Source organism: Phodopus roborovskii, unplaced genomic scaffold (genome assembly GCF_943737965.1).
Source record: "Phodopus roborovskii unplaced genomic scaffold, PHOROB, whole genome shotgun sequence".
In the NCBI taxonomy this organism is placed as follows: Eukaryota; Metazoa; Chordata; class Mammalia; order Rodentia; family Cricetidae; genus Phodopus; species Phodopus roborovskii.
In genome coordinates, this window is record NW_026126418.1 from 35,437,891 (window position 1) to 35,462,219 (window position 24,329).

Genomic DNA, 24,329 nt, shown 5'->3' on the forward strand with positions numbered 1-24,329 from the left:
TTAAAACACACCAGCATTGCCATTCAGATAGAGATAGGGAATATTTGGAGTGCATGTGTAGCATCATCCCTTGTTTCTTAGAGAACTGTTTCTCAAAAAATTCACTGGTGACTTTTGAGTAAATTGTGTGCATCTCAATGTCTTGGGTTTTATTAAAATTCTTTTGGGTTCATTTTTGATTAAAACAAAAACAACTGGCAAGCTGAGATTACAGTCAGTATGTAGCTGAGGGACAATGATCTGTGTGTATGTAAATATGTGTGTACACAAGTGCATGCTTAATTTCTCATGTTATAAAATGATTTTCCCAGCCTATACTCTTTCTTAATTCCTTCCTACCTTTTTTTCCTACATTTGTACACAAAACTACAGACTCTAACAAATTCATCACTCTCAACTGAGAGGTAATTTCTTTGTAGTAAATATAGGGAAATGTGGCTTAGAAAGCATTTAAATGTAGCAATGAACTTTACCCAGAGGACAAGCCCACAACGATTTTGGGCCCTGGATTACCTGGACGTGAAGAGCTAGGGCTGTTCTGCTCACCAGAAGGTGCCTTGCTGACAACTTTCTCCAATCTCTTTGTCAAGAGAGGCCGGGATATCCTTACATAAGTGTGAGAGTGCTCCTGTGCAAACAGTTTTTGTAAAAAAAGAAAGTAATTTTCAACAACCATGTTATAAATATTCATGTAACATTGTTTTTTTTTGTATGTCAATTCCTTAGAATTTGTGTGTGTATGCATGTGTATAAATGAGGATGATGCAAAAATAATCAAAATATTTTTAAGACCTTTTGTGTTTCAGCTTTCTTGTTCCAAAGGCAAAATATTTTCAGAATGAGATGATTACTGTCTGTTATACCTGTAGTTCCAATTTGGACCTGTATGTCTGGGCCTGATAGACACATTTACAACAATACTTCTGGAAGTCCAAGTTTAATGGGCACCCAATAAAAGGATTGAGACCATTTTAGAACTCATGACTCTCATCAGAAAGAATAATATCCCTTTACCACTGGATGTTTGGTTATACTTCCCAATTCTGAATGTAATGAAATTAGCTACAAGCAATAGCTGTGTACATACAATTTCCAGAGTGTAGCACTGCACAGATGCCTGTGTGTGTGTGTGTGTGTGTGTGTGTGTGTGTGTGTGTGTGTGTGTGTGGCATCCACATTATAAACTGTGTTAAACTGCACTGTGGGGTACATTTATACTGTACTAATCTGAACCTGATGCTCATCATAAGATCTTACAAAGACAGATGGGTCTTTGTGAGTTCCCAGCCAGATCAAATTCCAGGACAGCTAAGGCTATTACACAGAGAAACTCTGTCTTGAAAAAAATATATTACAGTTTATGTCTGTAGACTACCAAAATTTCAAGTTAGTAGAACGTTTCACAGTAGAAACTTGTAAAGCATAAGTTAAGGTCTGAAGAGAGAGAAGAAATCCTGACTTCATTTAAGTGATCTATCTCATTCCAAAGGATATGTTTAGCTGGGTTTAGTGTCAAAGTGTTCAACAGGGACAAAAGTTTATCCTTATCACCAAAGTAAGAACCTGGGCACAGGCACAGCTGGTTAGTTATAGTGGGCTTTCTGCCTGGACCTGCTTTTAAGACCTTCCACCTGGCTATCCCAGTTAAGACATTGCAACCCATCTCAGCGTTACCTTTTCTTTCCACTTGAAGATGCAGGTGCTGCAGGGATGGCTAGGCTTCGGCCTTTGCTCCAGCTCTGCTAACACTGATGACAGTTTGTAGGAGTTCGCTTGCAAAAGGTTTAGTTTCAAACTGTTCTGTGAACACATTATATGGCCATGTGAGGAGATTTCAAGAGAACGAGCGAGGTACAGCTGGGTGAATAAAGGCATCCCAAGATATGTTTCAAAGGGAGAGAGTTCTAGAAGAATACATGCTCAGTTCACATACCAATACACATGAACAACGCCGAAAGCATAAGACCCTTAACACAAGGGGGAGGGAAAGATTTGGTGTGTCTTACTTAGTCTTTGTTCTTGTAATTAGGGCAAAGAAAAGTAGTCTGTGATGATGATCAACTTTGGACAACCTTCCTCACCAGGAACAAGAAAGGAAATACGTGTTAATTACTCTCAGAGTCACGAGTCTGAGTTTTAAGGAACTGAGTTCACCCACCAAAATTCATGAGAGTTGTGTTTGCACATCTCATATTGCCCAGAAAAGTTTTAGTAGCCCTGCTCCTCAAAACTGGAAACAACATTCAAATAGTAATCCAGGGAATTTGAGTATAAAACAAGGAGTGGTGCTAAGGTTCTAGTCTCTTCCTGTTCTGGCTTTGACCTTGAACTAAAACATCATAATTACTTCTTCTTAGGAGCAATCAAATTACAGAATAAACATTGAAAGGGGCTTCTGCAACCTGCTCCTTTCTTTTCTATTATCCCGGCATAGTATCCCTAACTCTCATGGACCAACTAGAAAGTTACCTTCTGAAGGAATAGCCTCTAGCCCTCAGTGCAGTTCACCCAGGAACGGGGTCACCTAAAATGAAAGCCAAACTCTCCATACCTCTGGTGTTAGGCCCCGGCTATGGCACATTTGAAAGCATCAGAGAAAGCACCAAGCTCTCTTAGGAGCAGTGCTCTTTGCAGCATCTACAGATATCATCTACTCTCAGTTTCTCTTTGCCAACGTTCTTGAATCAAATATGGTACTTCAAAGTCCAGGAGACACGACATAAGCCAAGCTTCCTCTCAGAACCCTTCCCTGGGTACCATGAAACGCTACTAAGTCTGTCAATACCACCAGGATCCCTCTCCCCCAAGGTGCAGCTTGTCTAAGGGAGTTCTGTAGCATTTGGCATCCACCACTCAAAGCTTCTTGTTTGCTCATAGACATCACAATCTTAGGAGATTAATTCTTCTCATTGCCTCTATTAAGTCAAGCCCGTCGTGAGCAAATGATGCTAATGCATGCCTGATGCTGACAATGTGAGCAAAACTCAACGCAAGGACAACTGAAGAAACTGGTGGCATGCTTTTATGAATTTATTTTGATAAATATTTGCATTGAGTTGGTTAATTGAATATTTTGTGCCATCACAAAATGTCCTACAGTGTGTTTTATGATTTTATGTAAATTACACCTACATGTCATTGCAGTAGCATTTCAGATCTCTGTTCCTAAGCAAACAGATTCAGACCTTTCTTTTCACAGGAAATGTTGGGGTCATATCTGCATCAGCCTTCCCATTAAATTATATATATTTACACACACATAAATATATATATCCGCACACGTGTGTGTGTGTGTGTGTGTGTGTGTGTGTGTGTATGTGTGTATGTGTGTACATATATCTGGCTACATCTGGTGGCTTTCACCAGACCACTACTGGAACTCCCCAGTTGGACAGAATTATTAGGTATCTACTTCCTCAGGAGAGTTAGGTTAGGTAAAGGAAGTTCTCCCAATTCCTGTATCTTTCAAGCTATTATTAAAATGTCCATTCTTCCTGAAATCTTCTTGTATTAACAGGAACCCAATTCCCCAATTCTCACAACTCAAACCACAGCCCAAACCCTCTTCCAGAACCTTCCCACTCCCACTCAAAATTCCCCAAAACTTTGCTTCTAAAGAGCTCCCAGCTTCCTCAGAGGCCTTTACTACACCCCATGCCCTCCTTTGCCACACTCCATGCCCTCTTCCTGATTATAGCCCTAGCTTTTTCTCATTTTTGGAGGACTCTGATGTCAGCTCTTCAGCTGGAAAGTTGAATGGAAAGCAGAATTTATTAACCACTTTAGCTGGGCCTCCAGTCATGGTGAGGTTGCATCCTGATACACCCAATGTTAGCTGAGAATTGATGTAATACATCCAACCCACTGAACAGCCCTACTTAGGCTGGCAGATCAAAGATGTGCTTAGAATCTTATATTAGCTTACACTGGGCAAAATCACCGGGTACATTCCCTCGAAATTTCCTGGACATTAAACTGAAAGTGAAAAAACAGACCTGCTATGTGCATATACTATCCCACCACCATAAAAGGCAAATGATCATCAAGTCAAACTCTATGCTATACTATCCATATTCCCATTTTGCAGACGAGAACATAACATCCCAGGTTTCTATGACTAGCAAAGCTAAATACGAGGATCAGCTTCCATGAATGACAACCCAGTGATTTGGTGACTTCAGTCACTTGTCAGGGTCAAAGTGCTGATGATTTCACTAAAGAATGCGTCTATTTGGAGACTTCTATTTAGAACACAATTGTGTCTCTTTTACAGAAAGTAAAGTAAACATTTCTAGGTGGCAGGAGTTTTCCCCATCCCTTCAACAAGCCATGGAGGAGCCGGTTGCCTCAGCTCTCCCACTCAATTGTTCTGATGCAGGAGGAAGGAGCAGCAAGCAGGGTAAGTGGGCTGAAAAATAGATATGCTAAAAATAATCCTTTCAGATGAAATGCACTCGACAAATATTTACCTCGTCCATTAAGGCCTCTGTATCCTTCTGGCTCTTGGCATCAGAGAAGGAGGAGTTGCTGGAGAGTGTTTTAAGCTTCTGTTCCAGGCCTGAAAACAAACCACATTCTAGGTCACCTTTCACCCAGTCTTAGTGGGGCATAGCATGGAACAGTCACCTTTGAAGAGATCCTGAAGGCTAGAAGTGATACCTGTGGGACTTCCTAAATGGGGGATGGGGTAGGGGAGGGGTTTCTCCGTGTGCATATGATCCGTGAACATACTGATCATTGTTGCTGCCCTTATTGAATGACATTTGAGACATGTTGGCACTTAAAGGGTCTCACTGGGCTTTTCAGGACAGGATTTTGAGTTTCCTGTGGTCTCCTCCAACATTCCTCCCCTTAACATGATCCTGCTAGGTTCTCCCTCCTTCTTCTTTTTACATCGGCAGCGTTTTCTATCTTGGGTATCCTAGTTCCATCGAAAGAAATCTTGTGGTCCACACCAAGCAGCTGGATTATAAATGTGTGCTTGTTTTGTTGTCTGTCCTGCCTTGGAATTATTTCACATGCTATTTCACCTCTGACTCCCAAGTATGGGACATAACATGAGTAATTGTCCTAACATTTCAAACACTATTAAAAAGACAGAAATAAAATCCCCAAACCATGTTTAAATCACACAGATCATCTCTCATCCCAGCCGCTTTGAGAAATAATAAAATTGTGCATTTCTTAAGCACAGCAGTGAAATGCCTATATAATCCTCGGAAATTGACTGAAGATTCCTTTATACTGCTTTGCTTTCTTTATTTTGATCTTTTGAGATGAGGGTCTCACGCTATCCCAGGCTGGCCTTTAAGTCTCTATGTGGCCCAGCCTGGATTCCAACCCACAGCAGTCTTCCTGTCTCAGCTTCCCAAGTGTACGAATCACGGCTGTTGTTTATTTTAAATATTATCAATGATATGTGTGTGTATACATGTATGTGTGTGTAAGACATGTGGACATATGTGCCACAGATCATATGGGGAGGTCAGAGGACACCATGTTGGAGCTCTCTCTCTTTATCTTTACATGGGTCCCAGGGGTCACCTCACATTGTCATGCGTTTAAGGCGAGTGTCCTTGCCCAATGAGCCATCCCACCTGCCCCAAATCTGACTTTATTTTTTTTCCTTTTATTCAACACAACTTAGATTTAATACGATGTTCTTTAAAGAGAGGATCCCTGCCCTACTCCACAAAAGCACACTAGCCCTAACTCCAAGTAAAGCTTCTGAGTGGGATATAATACTTTCCTGTATCCTGCATCCAAGGACATTGTCACAAGCCAGCGATGGTACAAGCTTGTCTCCCAGTGTGTACATGAGAGGCAGAGACAGGAGACAAGTGTGAGGCTGGCCTGGTCTGCTCTATGTAGTGAGTTCCAGGTCAGCCACAGATCTGTGGCATGAAAATCACATACCTTCTTTGTCTCTTGAGGCCTTTTCAATATCTCTTTGTAGCCTCAACAATTTTGGTTTTATCAACGACTTCCGTCTCTCTTTATCCATTGTATTCTTTAAATCTTCTTCCTTTAAAAGGAAAAAAATGGCATGTAATAACTTAAGGGAAAAAATGAGAGTCACTAATTCTAGTCACTCATTGTATTTGATAGGTTTTACTTTACTAGAGGAGTGAGATTGAAAAATGAAGATAATCTTTGGTTCACACACATTGTTCCATCTGTTTTAGGCCTGATTAATAAGGCCACATCCCACTCACAATTCTTCAGTTCATAGCTGAGCATTTTATGTAATAAAACAAATTATTCATGGAGGAAGAGATTTTCTGTGGTGACTTCAGCTTCTTGATAAATAAACTACTTGCAGGATACTCCACATTTCATAATGTAATTGATATTGATTCAAGCTCAAGTCTGTAATCATCCACTGTAGGACCCTGTGCACACCTGAGGCTAGGACTGGCTTAGGAGTGGAACAAGTATTTGCTGAATGCTGTGTTGGCTTGTTATCTGGAGTACTAGAGCTACAACACATGCTCAGCCTCAAATGATGCTCCACCTGATTAGTTCCCAAAATATAACATTAGGAGAACTAGCAATAGCCCAGGCACCAAGGCTGTAGACTTACCCCGATTTATCAGTGAAGTGAAAGGACAAAGGGCATTCTGCAGGAGAAATGGTGCAAAGAATAGGAAAGGGGGGCTCCATGGAGAGTCTATCGGGGGCAATAAGTAGATTTTCTTGAGCAAAACTAGTAGAAGGAAATGTAGCCTATATAAGTTAAATTAGACTGAAGCTGCCAACTTTATGTGTTTTTGTTTTGATTCGTTTTATTTTGAGAGAGGATCTCACTGTTTAGTTCAGTCTGTTGGGCTTGAACTCCTGCCTCAGCCTCTCATGTGCGAGTATCACAGGTGTGATTCATAATACCTGGCGGTATGTGAGTTCTCTATGGATTACTTCAGGGTTGGAAGAAAAGAAAACAATAATAAAGCTCGTGGGTGGGGAGATGGCTGAACAGGGGTAGACAGCAGCTCTCACAGGAAGGGAGGAGCTGTTACAGGAGGGGAAAAAACTAGAATTATGGGTGCTGGTAGAGGCCTGGCTTTAGATAAACCACAATGAAAAGGGGGGTCACACGGGATGTAGAGTGAGAACATTAACCCCATAAAAATATAATAGACAATCTCCTGGCCTGGGGACTCCAGGCAGGTGGACTCACCCAGGCAGACCAAGGCATTCAGTCTGCTGACATCATGGTGCTAGTCCCGCCTCCACCCATCAGGAAAGGGAGAGTCTCAGACCTGCCTGCACCCACTATGAAAGCTATCAGAGTATTGGACCTGCTTGAACCTACAGGAAGAAAACTTTGGACCTGTAACCATCAGGAGAGGAAGAGACCTCACTTGTACCCACTGGAAGAAGGTGTGGAAAGACAACAATACAAGAACACATTCAACAATAGAAAAACCAATACCATAGCACCAGAGTTCAGAGACTCTACACCAGCAAGACCTGAACATCCCAACACAGATGCATCAGAAGAGAACAACCCTAAAAACAAATTTATGATTATGATAGAGACCCTCAAAAAAGGGAATGAGAAAACCCCTTGAAGAAATGGAAGAAAAAAACAAACAAAAAAATTTCAAGAAATGGAGGAAAAGACAAAGACAAACCAAACCAACAAACAAACAAAACAAAAAACAAACAAAAAAGCAAGAAATTATAGAGACAATTAAAAAAAACAGTCTGAGGGAATTCTGGAAATAGAAAAGCTGGGTAAATGATCAGGAACTACAGAGATGGAAGAGAGAATCTCAGGTGTTGAAGACACACTAGAGGAAATAGATTTATCGACCAAAGAAAATCTTAAGTTCAACAAATCCCTAACACAAAATATCTAGGAAATATGGGACACTGTGAAAAGGCCAAACCTAAGAATAATATGTATAGAAGAAGGTGAAGAAACCCAGCTCAGAGTGCAGAAAACATATTCAACAAAAATCATAGAAGAAAACTTTCCCAACATAAAGAAATACATGCCAATGAAAGTACAAGAAGCTTACAGAACACCAAATAGAGTGGACCATAAAAAACAAACAAACAAACACCAAAAAACAAAAAAAATTCCCCTCGCCATATAATAATCAAAACACCAAACATACAGAATAAAGAGAGAATATTAAGAGCAGCAAAGGAAAAAGGCCAAATAACATATAAAAGAAGACCAATCAGAATTAATGATGCCAGCCCAGACTACTATACCCAGCAAAGCTTTCAATCATTATAGATAGAGAAACGTAGATATTCCATGACAAAACCAGATTTAAACAATATCCACTAATCCAGCCCTACAGAAAGAACTGGAAGGAAAACTCCAACCTAAGGAAGTTAGCTATACTCACAAAAACATAGGCAATACATCTACACAATGGAGTACTACTCAGCAGAAAAAAACCAATGGAATCTTGAAAATTTCAGGCAAATGGATAGAACTAGAAGAAGTCATCCCAAGTGAGGTAACAAAGAGATGAACATGGTATGTATTCACTCATATATGGACATAGAGCAAAGGATTATCAGCTTACAATCTATATGCCCAGAGAAGCTAGGAAACAAAGAGAGGCATACATTGTCCCTGGAGAAGGGAAAGGGATAAGATCTCCTGAGCAAATTGGGAGCATGTGGGGAGGGTAGAGAGGGTTAGGAGAAAGAGAAGGGAAGAAGAGGGTGGGGGAGGAGGACATGAGGGAACAGGAAGATTGAATCAGGGAAAGAATAGAAGAGAGTAAGAAAAGAGATGCCTTAATAGAGGGAGCCATTATAGGTTTAAAGAGAAATCTGGCACTGGGAAAATTTCCAGAGATCTACAAGGATGACCCCAACTAGCAATCTAAGCAATAGTGCAGAGGCTACCTTAAATGCCCTTCCGCAATAATGAGATTGATGATTACCTTATATGCCACCCTAGAGCCATCCAGTAGCTGATGGAAGCAGAAGCAGACACCCACAGCTAAGCACTGAGCCAAATTCCTGGAATCCAGTTGCAGAGAGGGAGGAGTCATGAGCAAAGGGGTCAAGACCAGGCTGGGGAGACCCATAGAAACAGCTGACCTGAACAAGGGGGAGCTCATGGACCCCGGATGGATAGCTGGGAAACCAGCATAGGACCAACCCAGGCCCCCTGAATGTGAGTGTTAGTTAGGAGGACTAGGCAGTCTATGTGGATCAGTATTTATCCCTAGTGTACGAATGGGAGCCCATTCCACACAAAGGGATGCTCTCTCAGCCCAGATTCTCCACCACTTCCTCTCAGGGTTGCCTGGAGTAAGGTGTCAGCTGAAGTCATTAGGTGAGATCTGACTAAGCCCTAAGGGAACCTCACTCTAGCCCTAAGTTCTCATTGGAGGAATATATAGTCAGTGTGGCTTCAGCATTGGGCTTACTGGGGACATCTGGTATTTAAATGTTCCTTGCCAGGAATGCTACCTCCTAACATTTTAATAGAATGCTACTCAAATGTCCCAGAATAGTCTTATTTTGTTGATAGGTTAGGTGACAGTAGCATTTTAAAACTTTATTACACTTATTTATTCGCAAGTGTTTATGGAGGTCATAGGACAACTTGTGGGAGTCGGTTCTGTTCTTCCAGCATGTGGCTCTTTGGAATGAAACTTAAAGGCATGGCAGCATGTACCTCCAGCCTCTAAGCTGTCTTGTCAGATCAGTAGGGATGTTGTAATTACAGTTGGTAAGAAAACAGCAGGTACATTTCACGGTGCATTTGCCCATCTGAGGGCTCACCGACAGCGTGGGAAAGGGAAAGGGCACCTCTCACCGTCATTCCCATCTTCCCCTTCCTTTCTGTTCTGAACAAATCAACTTGAGGACGCTGTGTGGTTTCCACACCCTGTCCTCCTTTCCCAGACATTGGCTAGGAGAAAGGCAGTACTAAGAGTGGCGTGTAGAGCTACAATCCTTTGAAGATGGATTTCACAGAATATATAAATAGTTCCACACTGGTCACTGGTCCTCCGCGATAGGAACTCGGATTACTGTCCTGTGTCATTTGCTCTTGTCTGAGTAAATGGCAGAGCACTGGATAAAAGCCAGCTCATACTCACTGCTGATGACTATGAAATGAGATGCTGGAAAGCTTAGCTTTAGGGTTGTCCTGACAATCCCAGTCAGTCATTTGAGACACATTCAGCTATACGGATGCCTTCTAGGGCACTCAAGTTTCTTAAAATCCATAAATTCCCACTAGCATGTCGATTAAAGACTCCCAGTATTGTGATAGATCTCTAGATTTCCCCAGAGTACCCTTACTTTATTGACAGGTTAGGTGATAGAAGCATTTTCGGTGTTCATGTAAGAGAACAGCAGATGTGTTTCTCATATACCTGCCCTTCTGAGACTGGAGGAAGAGTGCCCTCCCTTTTGTTCCTGCTTCCCCTCTTTCTACTTTGAGTAGACATTGAGGCTAGTAGTCCCCTTTGCCTTTGCCAAGGTAGAAGGAAAACACCACCCAGTTAAAGAAGCAGCTGGCTACTGGTGTGGCTATTGGGTATGGGGAAAGTTTAATCTTGTTGGTATTCAGAGCTTTTGCCCCGCCCCCTTCTCCCTCCATCCCCTGTATTCTGAGTAGGGGTGTTGGTTCTTGGCCCCAGGTCAGTTGTATGCTTAATCCAGTCGGGGAGCATAAGTAGACTGGCTCTACAGATCAGAAATGAGTTAAGAGCTGGGAGGGAGCTTGGAAGCTTAAATAAGTCCCAGAAGACAGCACAGAAACGAGCGGAAATACATTCTTGCAGGTCATTATTCATCAGCTCCTAGGTACGGGGTGTGTAGCTCAGTGTCATATGCTTGCCTAGCATGTACAGAGAGGGCCCTAGGCCTCTTCTCTCCTCCAACAGCCAAAACAGAAAAGAAAAAACTAGGGTTCTGGGGCCTGGAGTTCCAAGCTATTTGTGAGGCTGAGGCATGAAGGCCACTTGAGTCCAGTAGTAGCTTGGGGAAAACAAGGGGTTTGGTTTTGCTCTTTGATTGTTGTTTGTTTTAGATCAACTAGCTCCTAGAGGACAAAGAATTTACTCTGAGAAGCTGAGTGTATAGCTCACACCTGAAATGCAAACACCCAAGAGGCTGAGGCCGAGAAACAGAAGCAAGATGAGAGAAATGGATTCATTTTCAGCAGTAAGCACCATCCTGGAGCAGAAGCCCCCAAATGGCCTAAGAACAGGTCTCAGGCAGTTTGGTCCTAGTTTTTCAAGGGTGGGGATCTTTTAAAAATGCCCATGTTCGCCATGCCCTGGACTTATAATAGCTCTTGTCCTTTGAGTAAGGATCACACTTACTGACTTCTAACACACAGACCATGATGAGTGGTCACTTCTGGAACCAGACCAGTTCAGTCCCTCTATGCATGCTTTGACTTTGGGTCTCTTGGGTCACTCATCCAGAGGGAAGCGGGCTGCTATGCATTGCCAGGTGAGAGATGGAAAATCAACCATTGCGAAATTAAATATGTGTATGTGCACACACCTACTTGTAAACACACACACACACACACACACACACACACACACACACACACACACGTGCACGTGCAGATTCAGAGCACAGATAGAAAGGAAACTATTGAGGAGAGGAAGAGGGGGAATAGGAGAGAAGTAATGGGATACATGTGACATGAGTGTGGAAGAGGAGACTTTCGGAGGAGGTTGAGGGATAGCAAGAGCAAGTGAGGGGGAGGGAAGAAGTTAAGGCTATGGGGGAGAGGGCAAATAAGAGCAAAATATGTGCTGACATATTATTTATGATTTAATAAAGCCACTGGAGGTCAAACTGCAAAGCTAGGCACAGCCACAGAGCCAGGCAGTGGTGATGCACACCTTTAATCCCAGCAGCCATACTACCCAGACATAGAGGTCAGGCAGTGGTGGCACACACCTTTAATCCCAGGACTCAGGAGACAGGCAGATGGATCTCTCTGAGTTCAAGGCCACCCTGTGCTATACAAGAGTGAATCTGTCTAAAAGAATAACAGAGCCCATGCCTTTAATCCCAGCACTAGGAAAGAAGCAAAGGGTCTCTTGTGAGATTTAGTTTCCAGACAGAGAGCATTGCCTCAGAGGATTTGTGCAGGCAGGATTACCATTTCAGCCTGGTAGAGGTAAGACCTACTGTCTTGGCTGCTTTGCTTCTCTGATCTTCAGCTTGAACCCCAGTATCTTTGAGTTTTTATTATTCATGTTACAAAATATGATATATATGTATGTATATGATAGTATAATGAAATTACTTTATATGAAAAGAAATGTCATTTTCCATTTTCACCCCCAGAGCCTTGCCAAGTCACCTGAATGAACTTGGAAATTAAGTCTTTCCTTGTAGAGCTTTGAGCTGTCTGATGTCCTTCACCTTTGCCTTGTGAGGGATGCAGAGGCTATGTTATACCTGGATTCCTGACCCATGTAAATTGTGAGATATCAAATGTTTGAGCCAGCAAATTTGAGACAAATTTGTGTAGAAAACCAACACAACAGTCACTTATAGATCACTGAACACGCTTGCCTGGGTTTACTCTTAGAAAGAGTGCCATGTTTTAAATGTCCCTCAAAGTTCATGAGACAAAGTCAACCCCTCCTTACCAGGCAGTGATGGCACTTTAATCCTGGGAGGCAGGGGCAGGCTTATCTCTGAGTTCAAGGCCAGCCTGGTCTAAAGAGTGAGTTCCAGGACAGCTAGGGCTACACAGAGAAAAATCTGTCTGGGAATGAGTCTGCCACAGAAGCAAGTTCAGCCCTTGCTTTCTCATCCATGTAATGCCATGTTCCTGTCCTGTTCCGATGCATCAAAGAGGACCCTCACAGACTCAGTCACCAGGACGTCCCAGCCTCCAGAACCATGATCCTACTGAGATTCTAATCTTTTACCAAGCCTGTTGTATTCTCTTCTGACAGCATGCAAACCTGACTAGGACAAAGAGCCCACAAGTCAAAACCTGCAGGCGTAGCCCATAGATTATTTATGATTATTTCTACCACTAAGAAAAAGTTAGCGCTTTTATTTACAAAAGAAGAGAGTTCTGCCCAGGCATGATGACACAAGCTTGCAATCCCAACCACTGGGAGGTAGAAGCAGGAAGATTTCAACAGCCAGCTTTGGGTGATAGGAGACTAGGGTTAGGGGCGGTGGGGAAAGGACAGCATTTACTTTAGCATTGTTTTCAGCATGCCTTCTCAATACATGGCTGAGGTGGCCTGCTAAGGTCACATCCTGCCACTCCGCACTTACGAAGTAGTCAGTCAGTAGGAACTCGGATTTGTTTTCTGTAGACAGGATTGCGGTTTCTTCCATTAGAGCCTGGATGTCTTTCTCAACGTCAACCTTGCTGATGGCACAGTGGATCTGCGTGTGGCACTGCAACACCGAGCAAAGTAGAGCAGGGTGGTTGGAGAACTGTCTCCATGCCACCCTTTCCACGCACACCAGAAATGGGGGTCAACCTTCGCTACTCACTGTGGTCAGCGTCTGCCCAAAAAGAGAGATATGTTGGCTGTACTGGTTTAAGTTATTGCATAAAAGTTGAATTCTTTCCTTCTCCAGCTCCAGCATGCTCTGAAGAGAAGAACAAAACTGAGTGAAGATCAAATATTTGTTCCTCAAAGCCGGTCACCCTTCCGACACAGTCATCTACCCCACCATGAGGTAGCCTGAGCAAACCGTCCTGATATGCCTTTCCCTATGGTACATCCAAACCTCAGCGCAAGGAGACTCCCAGGGCAGGGCTATGATTTGCTGTCTATCCTAATGTTCTATTTAAGATGGACTTAACTCATAAACTTCCCTGTGATCCTCTGGCTGCACACAGTATGTAGACAGATGATGCTACAAGTTGCCTGATGTTTATAAAAAAAAAAAAAAAAAAAAAAGGAGAGAAAGAGAAATGAAGTCGTTAAGATGCATCTTTGATATTTAGAAGAGACTAGGAAGACCCATCCTCATATCTTAGAAATGCTTTTAGAAACCTCATACTTTCAAAATTGTTGACAATACAAGCAAGACACATCCTTCTGCCTGTCTCTGGAGGAGTGAAGATGATGTAATGGTCCATGTTTCATCAAAAGGACTGGAGACAAGAACTGATGAAAAAGAGAGCCAGTGAGATGGTCTGATGATGGAAGGAGAGGATCAAGTCCTAGAAATGTCCAGTGACCTCCATACCTGCTCAGTGGCATGAATTCACGCACGCATGCACCCACAGACACTTTTAAATATGGATGATAAGAAACAGGCTTATTTCTCAGCTTCTCCTTGGTCTTGTTTGCAGTTTGTGGAAAAGCTAAAATAAGGGGCTGGGCAGACTGTTCAGTGGTTAGCAGCATTTGTGCTCTTCTAGAGGACCTGAGTCCAGTTCTTAGTACCCACATCAGGCAAACCACACGTGTACACATAACATAAACAGAACTAGAATAAACTATTTTTTAAAAGAAAGAAAATCTAGAAGTCAGGTTATATGCAGCTATAAGCTGTCTGTTAGGTAAGCTACCAGAACATCTATAGCAAGTCTTCGTGGGCAGACTTCTTCTACTAGCAAGTTCTGCGTCTAGTGCCAGGCACTCAACCCATTTTTGTTTCTAGAATGGGACTTCTTTTAGAAATTTTAATTGGTTGTGACTTCTATTACATGTTAGAATAAGCTATAACAACAATAATTAAAGAAAAAGAGACCACAAGTTTAAGGCAAAGTGAGCAGAGAATAACATAGGCGAGGGTTGGAGGGAGAAAATGATATTGTCTTAATTTTTTAGTTGCAAAAAAATATACAGATAAATAAATGAACAAGCAACAAAAGGGATGCATATTCTCTTGTCATCTTTTGCCTTTTGAGATAAGGTCTCATGTAGCCAAGGCTGGCTTCAGACTTGCTACAGATGACACCTATAGGATGACTGACTATGAACTTCTGATCCTCTTGCCTCTTGCATGCTGGGTAGAGGAATTACAGATGGAATTATAAGCATGTAACACCACCTCCTGTGTGTGTGTGTGTGTGTGTGTGTGTGTGTGTGTGTGTGTGTGTGGTGATGGAGATTGAACCTACAGCCTGTGCTTGCTAGGAAAATCTTCCAAATAAGTACATCTCAGCCCTAATATTCTCGCCTTTTTAGAAACATTTAAGTTATTTACTATTTATTTATGTATATATTGTGCTTCTGCATGAGTTTATGTATACCACATACCTGCAGGTGCCCACAGAGATCAGATGGTGTTGGATCCCCTGAGACACTCCACATGGGGTACTGAGAACTGGATGTAGGTCCTCTGTAAGAGCCACTAAACCAACTCTCCAGGTCTTATAGTCTTTTTTTTTCTTGATAAGTTTTTTGTTTGTTTGTTTGTTTGAGAATTTCATACATGCATTTAATGTGTTTTGCTCAAATCCACCTTCTTTCCCTCTCCTCCAGTTGCTTCCTTATTCCCTCCCCCACTTTCCCCTCTCAACTTTACAAGCTCTGGTTTTAAACACACTGAGTCAACTCAGTGCTGCCAGTCTGAGCCTGGGTGTAGGATAATCAATCCACTGGAGCATGAGTAGTCTCTCGGGTGCTGCATCCCTGGAGAAAACTGACTCTCCTTCTATCAGAAGACATCAGTTGTCAATAGCTCTTCAGTTGGGGCAGAATTTTGTGAGCTCCTGCCCCATCCACACTAGAATTTTGGCTGGCTTGATCAGGTGTAGGTCTTATATACACAGTCACAGCTGTTGTGAGTTCATGTGTGCAACAGTGCTGACCTCCAGCAGACACTGAATGCACATGTCCGTTCCCTTTGGCACTTTTAGTCATTCTGTTATGCCTTCCACAATGATCCCTGGTCGTTGTGCCTGCCATAAATACCCCATTTAGGGCTGAGCACTCCAGAATCTAATTCTCTGAACTCTGTTCTAGCCATCACTGCAAAAAATAAGTTTCTCTGAATGTCAAGAGATGAACTAATCTAATGGATATAAAGGTAAGAACTCCAGGGGCAGTTTATGGCTATATTCATTTAGCCCTAAGGTCTATGATCTATCTAGTCCCAGGACTTTGGCCTCATTAGCAACATCATGGATGGGTTCTATCTGTCAGAGCAGGCTTTAAATCCAGTTAGAAAGCATTTGTTTACTCCCATAACACCTATGCCACTCCTACACCAGCGGTCCTATCAGTTACCAGGCTAATCTTTACTATACCTTACAGCCTGTTGACTAATTTTCTCCCCTAGTACCTTTGTGTAGAACATCCCAGCACTATGGAAGGTAGCTATTAGGGAGCATCCTTTGGTATTTTGAACATATTTGTCTGATGTGTGTGAGTGTTTTGCCCGTATGTATGTGTTTGTGCCACATGTGTGCATGGCGCCTGAGGAGCTCTTTAACCACTGAGCCATCTCCCCAGACCCCATTCTCTAGACTTCAAAAAATCTATTTGATAAGAATGGAATTTCTAATTTTAATCAGTTCCTAATGCTAACCCGTATTTGACCTGGGGTGTCAGAGTCTATTGAAGGTAAGAACGTGGCCTTCACATTTTAAGTGGGATAACAAAAATTTTGATGACTTTTAGATAGCAAAGCTGAATAAGGAAGTAAAGCACACACACTTGTTAGCCTTGTTAAGGTTATACTGTTGCTTTGCTGGCTACTAACATTCTAGAGTAAGTAAGTTACTGGACTCTTGCTGATTTGTGACTTTTAGAATGGGTGGAGAGGTTCAACAACTGAGGTTAAGTGAGGTGTCCAGGGGAGGTTTATAGGCCATGTTTGAACACTGCACTGTAGATAACCAGGGAACTTTGAGCTTTGGCAGAGATGGCAGGTATCTGTCATCTGTGGAGAAGACAACATTCTCCACAGGTTGTTTTGATAAGGTCAAAGCTCTAGGAAAGTTGGTGGATGTCATTCCACAAGGAAGAAGGGTGGTTGGGTAGTAAGGCTTTGGGTGAACAGGTGGGGCAGCATAAAGTCAAAGGTCGCCCCTGGCTTGATCATTTGGTGTCCTCCTACATACTTGTGCTATTATTTCATCGGTTGTACACAACCACCAACATTTGCAATCTGAATTTAAATTTTAACTATGATAAGGTTTACATTATATAAACAGCATCATTTTAAAAGATACAGTTTACTGTTCTGAAGAATGTTTGCATTGCTCTGCAACCCTCATCAGCACAATCTCCATTCCACTATATATTCTCTACCCACGAAGTAACTACTGCCCATCCCCCCTACTCCCGGTCCCCCAAGGTACCATTCTACTTTCTCACTCTCTGAACTTGACTAATGTAGGTCTCAAGCAAAAGAATCATCAAATGAATCTTTAAAGTCCATCCATGTTGTAGATGTGTCTTTAAGGCCGAATCATATTCCAGTGTAATGTATGCTATGATTTGTTTATTGATATAAGATCATTTCAATGTTTCTTCAAATGGAAGCAACCAAACAATCAACAACAACAAAACACATCTGTGCCAACACAAATATGGATGGTTTTTTTTGCCCCATATCCTGATATTTTGATGGGAAGCCTGCATCCCATCTGATTAGATGGCTACACTGTTTTTGTATGTTAGGAGAGCCAAGTGCCTTTTCAATTGCCAGTGTCTCCTGAGACTTCATCTAAAAGCACAGGCATCAGCAAATTGATTGTGACCAATTGTCCTTCTACCTTCCAGATAAAGAATTAAAGACACTGAAGAATAGCCTATCAGACAGACTATTTCCTCAAAGGCAGAATTAAAATTTCTCATAACAAACATGCAAGGCAAATGCAGTTCATTGGTTTGGATCACCTCTAAAAGGAAAAAAAAGTCCTTACCCTACTTTTAAAAACCTAGTAATCAGTTTAGCAATGCAGGCCAAGGATGTGGGGGTGGGGAATATAAGTCAGGCCTTGAACACATTGCACTCTGGGAAATAGCTGTTTCTTTACATCGATAAGCACGGAACCACAGGCATCAGTCTGAGATTAGAATAACTTGTGTCCTTTTGTAGAGATGGGGATTTTAACAGCCTTAATTACATTTCAGGGAAATCATTAAAATGATTTGTGTTTGCTCTTGAGAAGAGGCAGAAATAAATTCCACTGTGCAAAGAGGAAAATCCATATGTCATTCAATGAGTTATTGCTTTCTTGTGTCTTGTTCTTTCTGTATAAAAGGAGTTGATAGAGAGACAAGACATTCTGGAGGGCCTCCAGCTGTTTGACAGCACAGGCGAAGGGAGCGTGGTCAGAGAGTTACCAAGGGATGGTAGATTTAGAGCCTGTCTGGGCTCATGAAATTCATGTTCTTCATTCTCTTCAGTTTCTGGTGCTCCAGCCTCAGGGAACTAATAGAGGATCTTGGAGGGGTTACATTCTCATTGAACTGATTTCACACAGAAGATGTATCATACTGTTTCCACAGCAAGGACTTCAAATTACAGTATGCCTAGAATCAGGCAGAGGTTCTGAGTCACCATGTCTGGGTGAATTTTAACAGGCACCCTGGTGCTTTAGACAAAAAAATATATTCTAAAAACTACTCATATTTCTTCCACTCTGAGATAATCAGGACTGACTTGGTGCATTTCTGGGCAGTGTTATGTATTTTCATGAATTTAACATCTCATGCTAGACTTATAAATAGACAAAAGACATAGAATGTACAGAAACATGTGAGTCAGTTACTTGTGGATTCAGACTAAGCTCATAGAAGCCAAGGTGCTGCCAAGTGAGGACATCATTCTTGAGGGTCATCATGGAGCAGGGAGGACATGATGGGTTCTCACCATTCAGGTCCAGTGAGTGTGGACTGGTGCTCAGGAGCCAGAAGACAGCTCAGAGGAAGTTAGCATTACAGGGGCTGTGACAACCACAGGGGAGGAAGAGCAGACCCAGTGGCCAACAGCCTAGAAGAGGCACAAGAGAGGTAATAGGAACCCTTGCTTTTCTGAGTACTATGCTTTGAGTAGATTCTGCACTCAACTTCAATTCTAATAAGACAACAAGTAAGCTTAGGTTGCAGGAAGCTTCTTTGGAAGGTAAATGAATGTACGTCTTATTATCAGAACATGACTATTCAAGGAACGATGATAATTTCTACAATGATACAATTCCAATAAAATAAAGAACCACTGAGAGATAGTGGGGAAGGGGAGAGGACTCTTAATTTTCTGAGATGGGGTCTTAAAAAATGATATTGGCTGACCCAGAACTTGCTGTCTAGACCAAACTGGCCTCAAACTTGAGGTAGTCATGCTGCTTCTGCCTCTTGAGTGCTAGGGTTATGGGTATGGGATGCTCTTAACTGAAGAAAAGGAGACAGATAAAGGAGATATTGTGAGCAAAACCCTGTTATAGTGACAGCGTCAGCAATTCCCCACAGCACTGAAGATCAGTCTGACGTCAGCCGTGACAAGGAAGACCTGCTGCTGTCATCTACTACAGTGACATAGGTACAGGGTGAGGGAGACTCATACATTTTCTCTTGTAGCCCTTGAAGGGTGCCTAGACATCTGTCACAAGAGCCATCCTTAGAAGCTGACCTTGTGGAAAGCTGTAGCTTCATTGGAAGTCATGGGAGCCAAGGAAGGGCCAAAGCCTAGACTTGCCGTGGATAGAGTTAGGATCCATATCCTTCATCATCTGCATCTGGAATCTACTCAGCACAAACAAGGGATGTACCAGGATCCTATGTTCAATGATGCAATTATCCATGCAGAAGTCCACACTTAGAATCTCAGTACTTGAGAGGCTAGCACATGAGGACCACCATGAGCTGAAGACCACCCTGAACTACAGAGTGAGACCTTGTATCAATAACAACAACAAAGAAAAACAAACAAATAGGTGGGAGAGTGACTTCCTTCATCTTCCTCTTGTGTCCTCATTTCCGTTTTTCTTCTGTGGGAGTTCCCATCTCTTCTCTAACTCTGCATCTACCTGGCCCTGAAAATGACTAAACTCAAAAGACCATTGGGCCCTTCAGTCCCTGCTTGCTTACAGCCTTCCCTGCCCCAGTTCTTACTGGAGTGAGACCATGCTGTGTTGGGCAAGCAGCTTTGCTTCTCTAGCCTCACTAGAGGGAGCAAAGGGAATAAAATTATTATTTTCCTGGTATGGTTGTGAAATAACATACTTAGTTCACACACTGAACGCCATGCACTTGATACAGGTTAGTCCTTAGGTTGCTTGTTTATTTGTTTGTTTTTCCTTCAAATGTAACTAACTGTTTTAAACATTTTTTTAAACCTTAGAATACATAGTCAAAAATGAAACAAAAATACTCAAGTTCTTATCAACCAGACTTGATAATTGTTTCATATGATTATGCTGGTTACTTTTTGGTTTTGGTTGTGTTATGTCAAATTGCCATAAGCTAGGGTCATCTTAGAAGAAGGAATCTTAACTTAGAAAAGTGCCTAGAGGCAAGCCTGTGGGGCATTTTCTTGATTACCGATATAAAGTGGGAAGGCCCAGCCCACTGCAAGTGATTTCACCTTTGTGGACATAGCCCTGGTCTGTATGGAAAAGGTAGCTAAGTAAGCCCTAGAGAGAAAACCAGTAAGCAGAGTTCCTCCATGGTCCGCTTGAGTTCCTACATCCATGTTCCTGCCTGAGCATCCTCCAGTGATGGGCTGTAACCTGTAAGCCAATAAACCCTTTCCTCCTCGGGTTGCTTATGGTCATCATGTTTTATTATAGCAATAGGAACCTAAATAGGACAATGATAATGTTTGTGTTGCTTTGCCAATAGTCCAGCAAAGCTGTTCATCTATATTTGAAGTAGATTTTAACTTGGGAAGTGGCTATATTGGTTTATCAGAAGCCATTCACAAGCTGAGTGGCTGTAGGCCCGTTTTATTCCTACCAGGAGGTCCATTTCTCTGGTTGAACACAGATCTGGATACTATATATCTGTTTACAAACACATCAACTCAATATAGGTTAGACGTGAGTTGAAATATTTCTACATGGATATACAAATGATTTGTTTTTCTGTAATATCATTGTTTGGAGGTTAACTCATATTTGAATATAGGCTTGGTTTATTTTTAGCTGGAAATTGATCTACTTTATAAATTAGAGCACATTTTAAGAGGGCTCTATTGATGGGTACAATATTTTTCATCATCTAATTATAAACTATTCTGCAATAAACATTTTTATGCCTCACTATTGAAGTACAGGTTAAACATCATTTTCAGGATATACCCCTACAAAGAAACTTCTGTATTGTGGGCAAAGCCACATTTCTGCTTTCTCAGTTATTAACTTATTCTCATTAAAAACAGTTCAAGAATTCTTATTTTCTAACATCCTTGCTAATACTAGATATTATCACTTCCTAATTTTGACACATACCTATTTTTTCAATGTGTCTAGTGATGATTTTTTCCCTTTGTGACTTTGCCTATCTTTGTCAATTTGACACGATTCATTCTTTAACAAAAAGATTTTTAAAAAGTCTTTATGTGTGTGGGTATGGTGCCTGCCTGTATGTATGTGAACCACACACATTCAGCGACTGCAGAGACCAGAAGAGGGTGTCAGATCCACTGGACCTGGAATTATAGATGATTGTGAATGAACTGACATGTAGGTGCTGAGAATTGAACCAGGATCTTCTGGAGGAGCAGCCAGGACTCTTAACCACTGAGTAATCTCTCCAGTCCCCATAATTCTCTTCTTTGTATGTCTGTGTTACTAACAATCACTTTATTTGTTTTGAGTTAGTACCTTATTCGTTGTTATGTATTGCTTGTCCAACAAAATGTGCAATGCAGAAAACTCCATTCATGATCACTGAGTCAGCTAAAAGTCCTTTCTGAATTTCTACCTGGATAGAACTTTTTTGATGTTGGCTTAGTTTCCACTGAGAATTAAGAACAGAAGCTCTGGCTAATGATGCATGTGAGCATGATTATGTTCATGGAGAAATGGAAACAATGAGAAGGAAGTGGTTTGTCTAGTTCCATACTACAAGTGAGTATCATAGACAAGAAAGAAATCAGGTCTCTTGAATGTAGATCCAATCTTCACTTCCAGAACCCACTGGAAGAAGAAAATTATGAATGTCTAACTTACCTTGTAACAGTTTTCCAGTGTGCTCTCCCACTTCAGTCTAGTCGAATAGCCTGCCATGTTTTTTTGGTAGTAACTTTCATCTTCCTTTGCCAATTTTTCAGTTGATTTTTTCAGTTTGTTGAGGAGCTAAAGAAAAATTTCAGTGTCACACAGTCATTGACACATCTACAAGAGACCTCTTGTAATTCTATGAATCATATGTGGCCCAATGTCTCCTATTTTATAGCTCTTTATAAATAATAGTTACCACAGAAGACAAAACCTAGTTTTTTAAAACTATTAATGAACATTATTGAATGTCCTCTCAGTATACCTCCAGTTTTGTACTCGAAGAAATTGAATTCTCAAACATGATTTGTTCACATCCTTCACATTAAGAAGGCTAAAGGGTGAAATTTGACAATTTACAATGCAGGTCTGGGGTCTCCAACAGCAATCTACTGGTAAATCCTGTAGGTTTCTCCATTCCTTCCCAGGAAAAGCAGAGACCTGTTAACTCATATAAATTTTAAACCTATTTCTATGATATGAAACCAAAATATCATTGTAAAGCCAGAAGTAGAACCTTGGAAAGAGGCATCATGCACCAGAAGTCTCATTTCTGCTGCAGAAGAAGTTACTTTCATAAGGTACAGGATTGTTTTACATCTCCGATGGGGATGACAGCTCCCACTTCACTGAGTAATTAGGAAGATTTAATAAGGTAATACATGTGAGATACATATTGCACCATGTATCTGACTAGCCTAAGATTCATGCCCATGTTAGCCTCAAGTTAAGGGCAGGCAGACACATGGTTTCCTTTCATTTTGTTCTCCAAGGATCTCTCCCTCATAAAAAGTCCCATCCATGATATTTGCTATTCTGATTGTTAAGTCTCTGGGAAATCAAGATAATACAAAACTCCCTGGACCACAGTAGTTGAAATGGCTAATAAAAATGTCCAGAGAAGCAATCCCATTTTTTGAGGAATGAGGATTTAGATCACATGAATGATTCTAAACTTTAGTATTCTTAGGTGTGACCTGGTATTTCTACAGTAGCAACTTCTAGGGCCCCCAGTAGAGATATTCAAGCATTAACTAGCTCTGTAATGAGTTTGTAGTAGGCTCTCAGATGACTATCATGCATATGGTCCTCCAGCTACACTTGAAGAACCATGGAGAACCTTCCTGATGTTAGCAGTTTCAAGGACATAGATAAACCTTTTTCGTTGTTTTATGAATGACTCTCTTTATGGTTAAGGACATTTTGACTGGTACAATAATAGTGAACATTGATTCAAGATGCTAAGTATTAATACTATTCACTCTATTATTCCAGTCAATACACTGCTGTTCTGTGATGTATGACCTATACAAGGCACATTCAGTTTTGTATTTCAAGTGTAATGAGCCATATCTATCTGTAGAAACACAAGCTTGTGAATTTTAACATGATAACAATATAGTGCCCTGATACAGGAAAGAATTGATGAGCCCAGAGGACATGGAGAAAACAGCCAGAGACAATGGTGGAGCAGGAGGCAAGATCAAGTCAGGGAAGGCCTTAATGGGTCATATAACAGAGTTTAACCCATATTCTGAAGCCACCAGAAAACCTTCAAAGACTTTTCATAAGAGGATGAATGCAGATGACTTTAGTTTCAGGAAAGTCACCCTGTATGTGACAGTAAGAGCCAACACTAAAGGCAAAGAAGCCTGCTTGTTAGTTGCAGTAATCCAGGCAAATGATGATTGTGGCCAGGGTGAATGGTGTCAGGGAGATGCATATATGTCAACAAGCTCAAGAAGCTTGGTCTAAGAGTTAGAAGAGGAAGCTATTGATATCCAGAAACCTAGAACACATGGAGGAAAACACTTGCCTTAGGTAGAAAGAGTTGATTTTTAGAGGTTCCAAGAGACAGTGTAGAGACAGATATGGCTAAAGATATAAATTTAGGCATTGTCAATGTAGAAATGAGAGCTGAACCCTTAGGAGTATACACATTGAGAACCTATTATTTATTGAGTGCCTGATAATAAGAATCTTTTGTTGGATACTGGAGACACAACAATAAATTAAACAGAGAGGGCCTGGGGAGAAAAACCTCAGATACAGCAATATATAAGAGCCAGGTGGGAAAAAAAAATGACATCCATAAAGGAGCCAAAGATAAAATGTCCAGAGATGGAAGGGGACCAAAAATGGGATACTGATAAAGTTAAAAGAAGAGACTGTCTGCAGAAAGGTAGATAAATGATGTGCAATGCTTCTA

At 41.5% G+C, this 24,329-nt stretch overlaps 1 protein-coding gene across 4 annotated transcripts in view; it reads right to left on the minus strand.

Annotated features, from left to right (window-relative positions):
• The window catches only part of Nostrin (nitric oxide synthase trafficking), a 55,436-nt gene that overhangs the window by 3,365 nt on the left and 27,742 nt on the right, over positions 1–24,329 (minus strand). For 3 of the 4 annotated variants that reach the window (XM_051184537.1, XM_051184536.1, XM_051184539.1), the window contains 7 exons: positions 22,073–22,198; positions 13,483–13,581; positions 13,258–13,383; positions 5,917–6,025; positions 4,470–4,558; positions 1,675–1,800; positions 514–628 (listed from right to left, as the gene is read on the minus strand). In XM_051184537.1, the coding sequence (XP_051040494.1) occupies positions 514–628; positions 1,675–1,800; positions 4,470–4,558; positions 5,917–6,025; positions 13,258–13,383; positions 13,483–13,581; positions 22,073–22,198 (790 nt within the window). The remainder of the gene's footprint in view (positions 1–513; positions 629–1,674; positions 1,801–4,469; positions 4,559–5,916; positions 6,026–13,257; positions 13,384–13,482; positions 13,582–22,072; positions 22,199–24,329) is intronic. The other variant, XM_051184538.1, reaches the window with a different exon arrangement.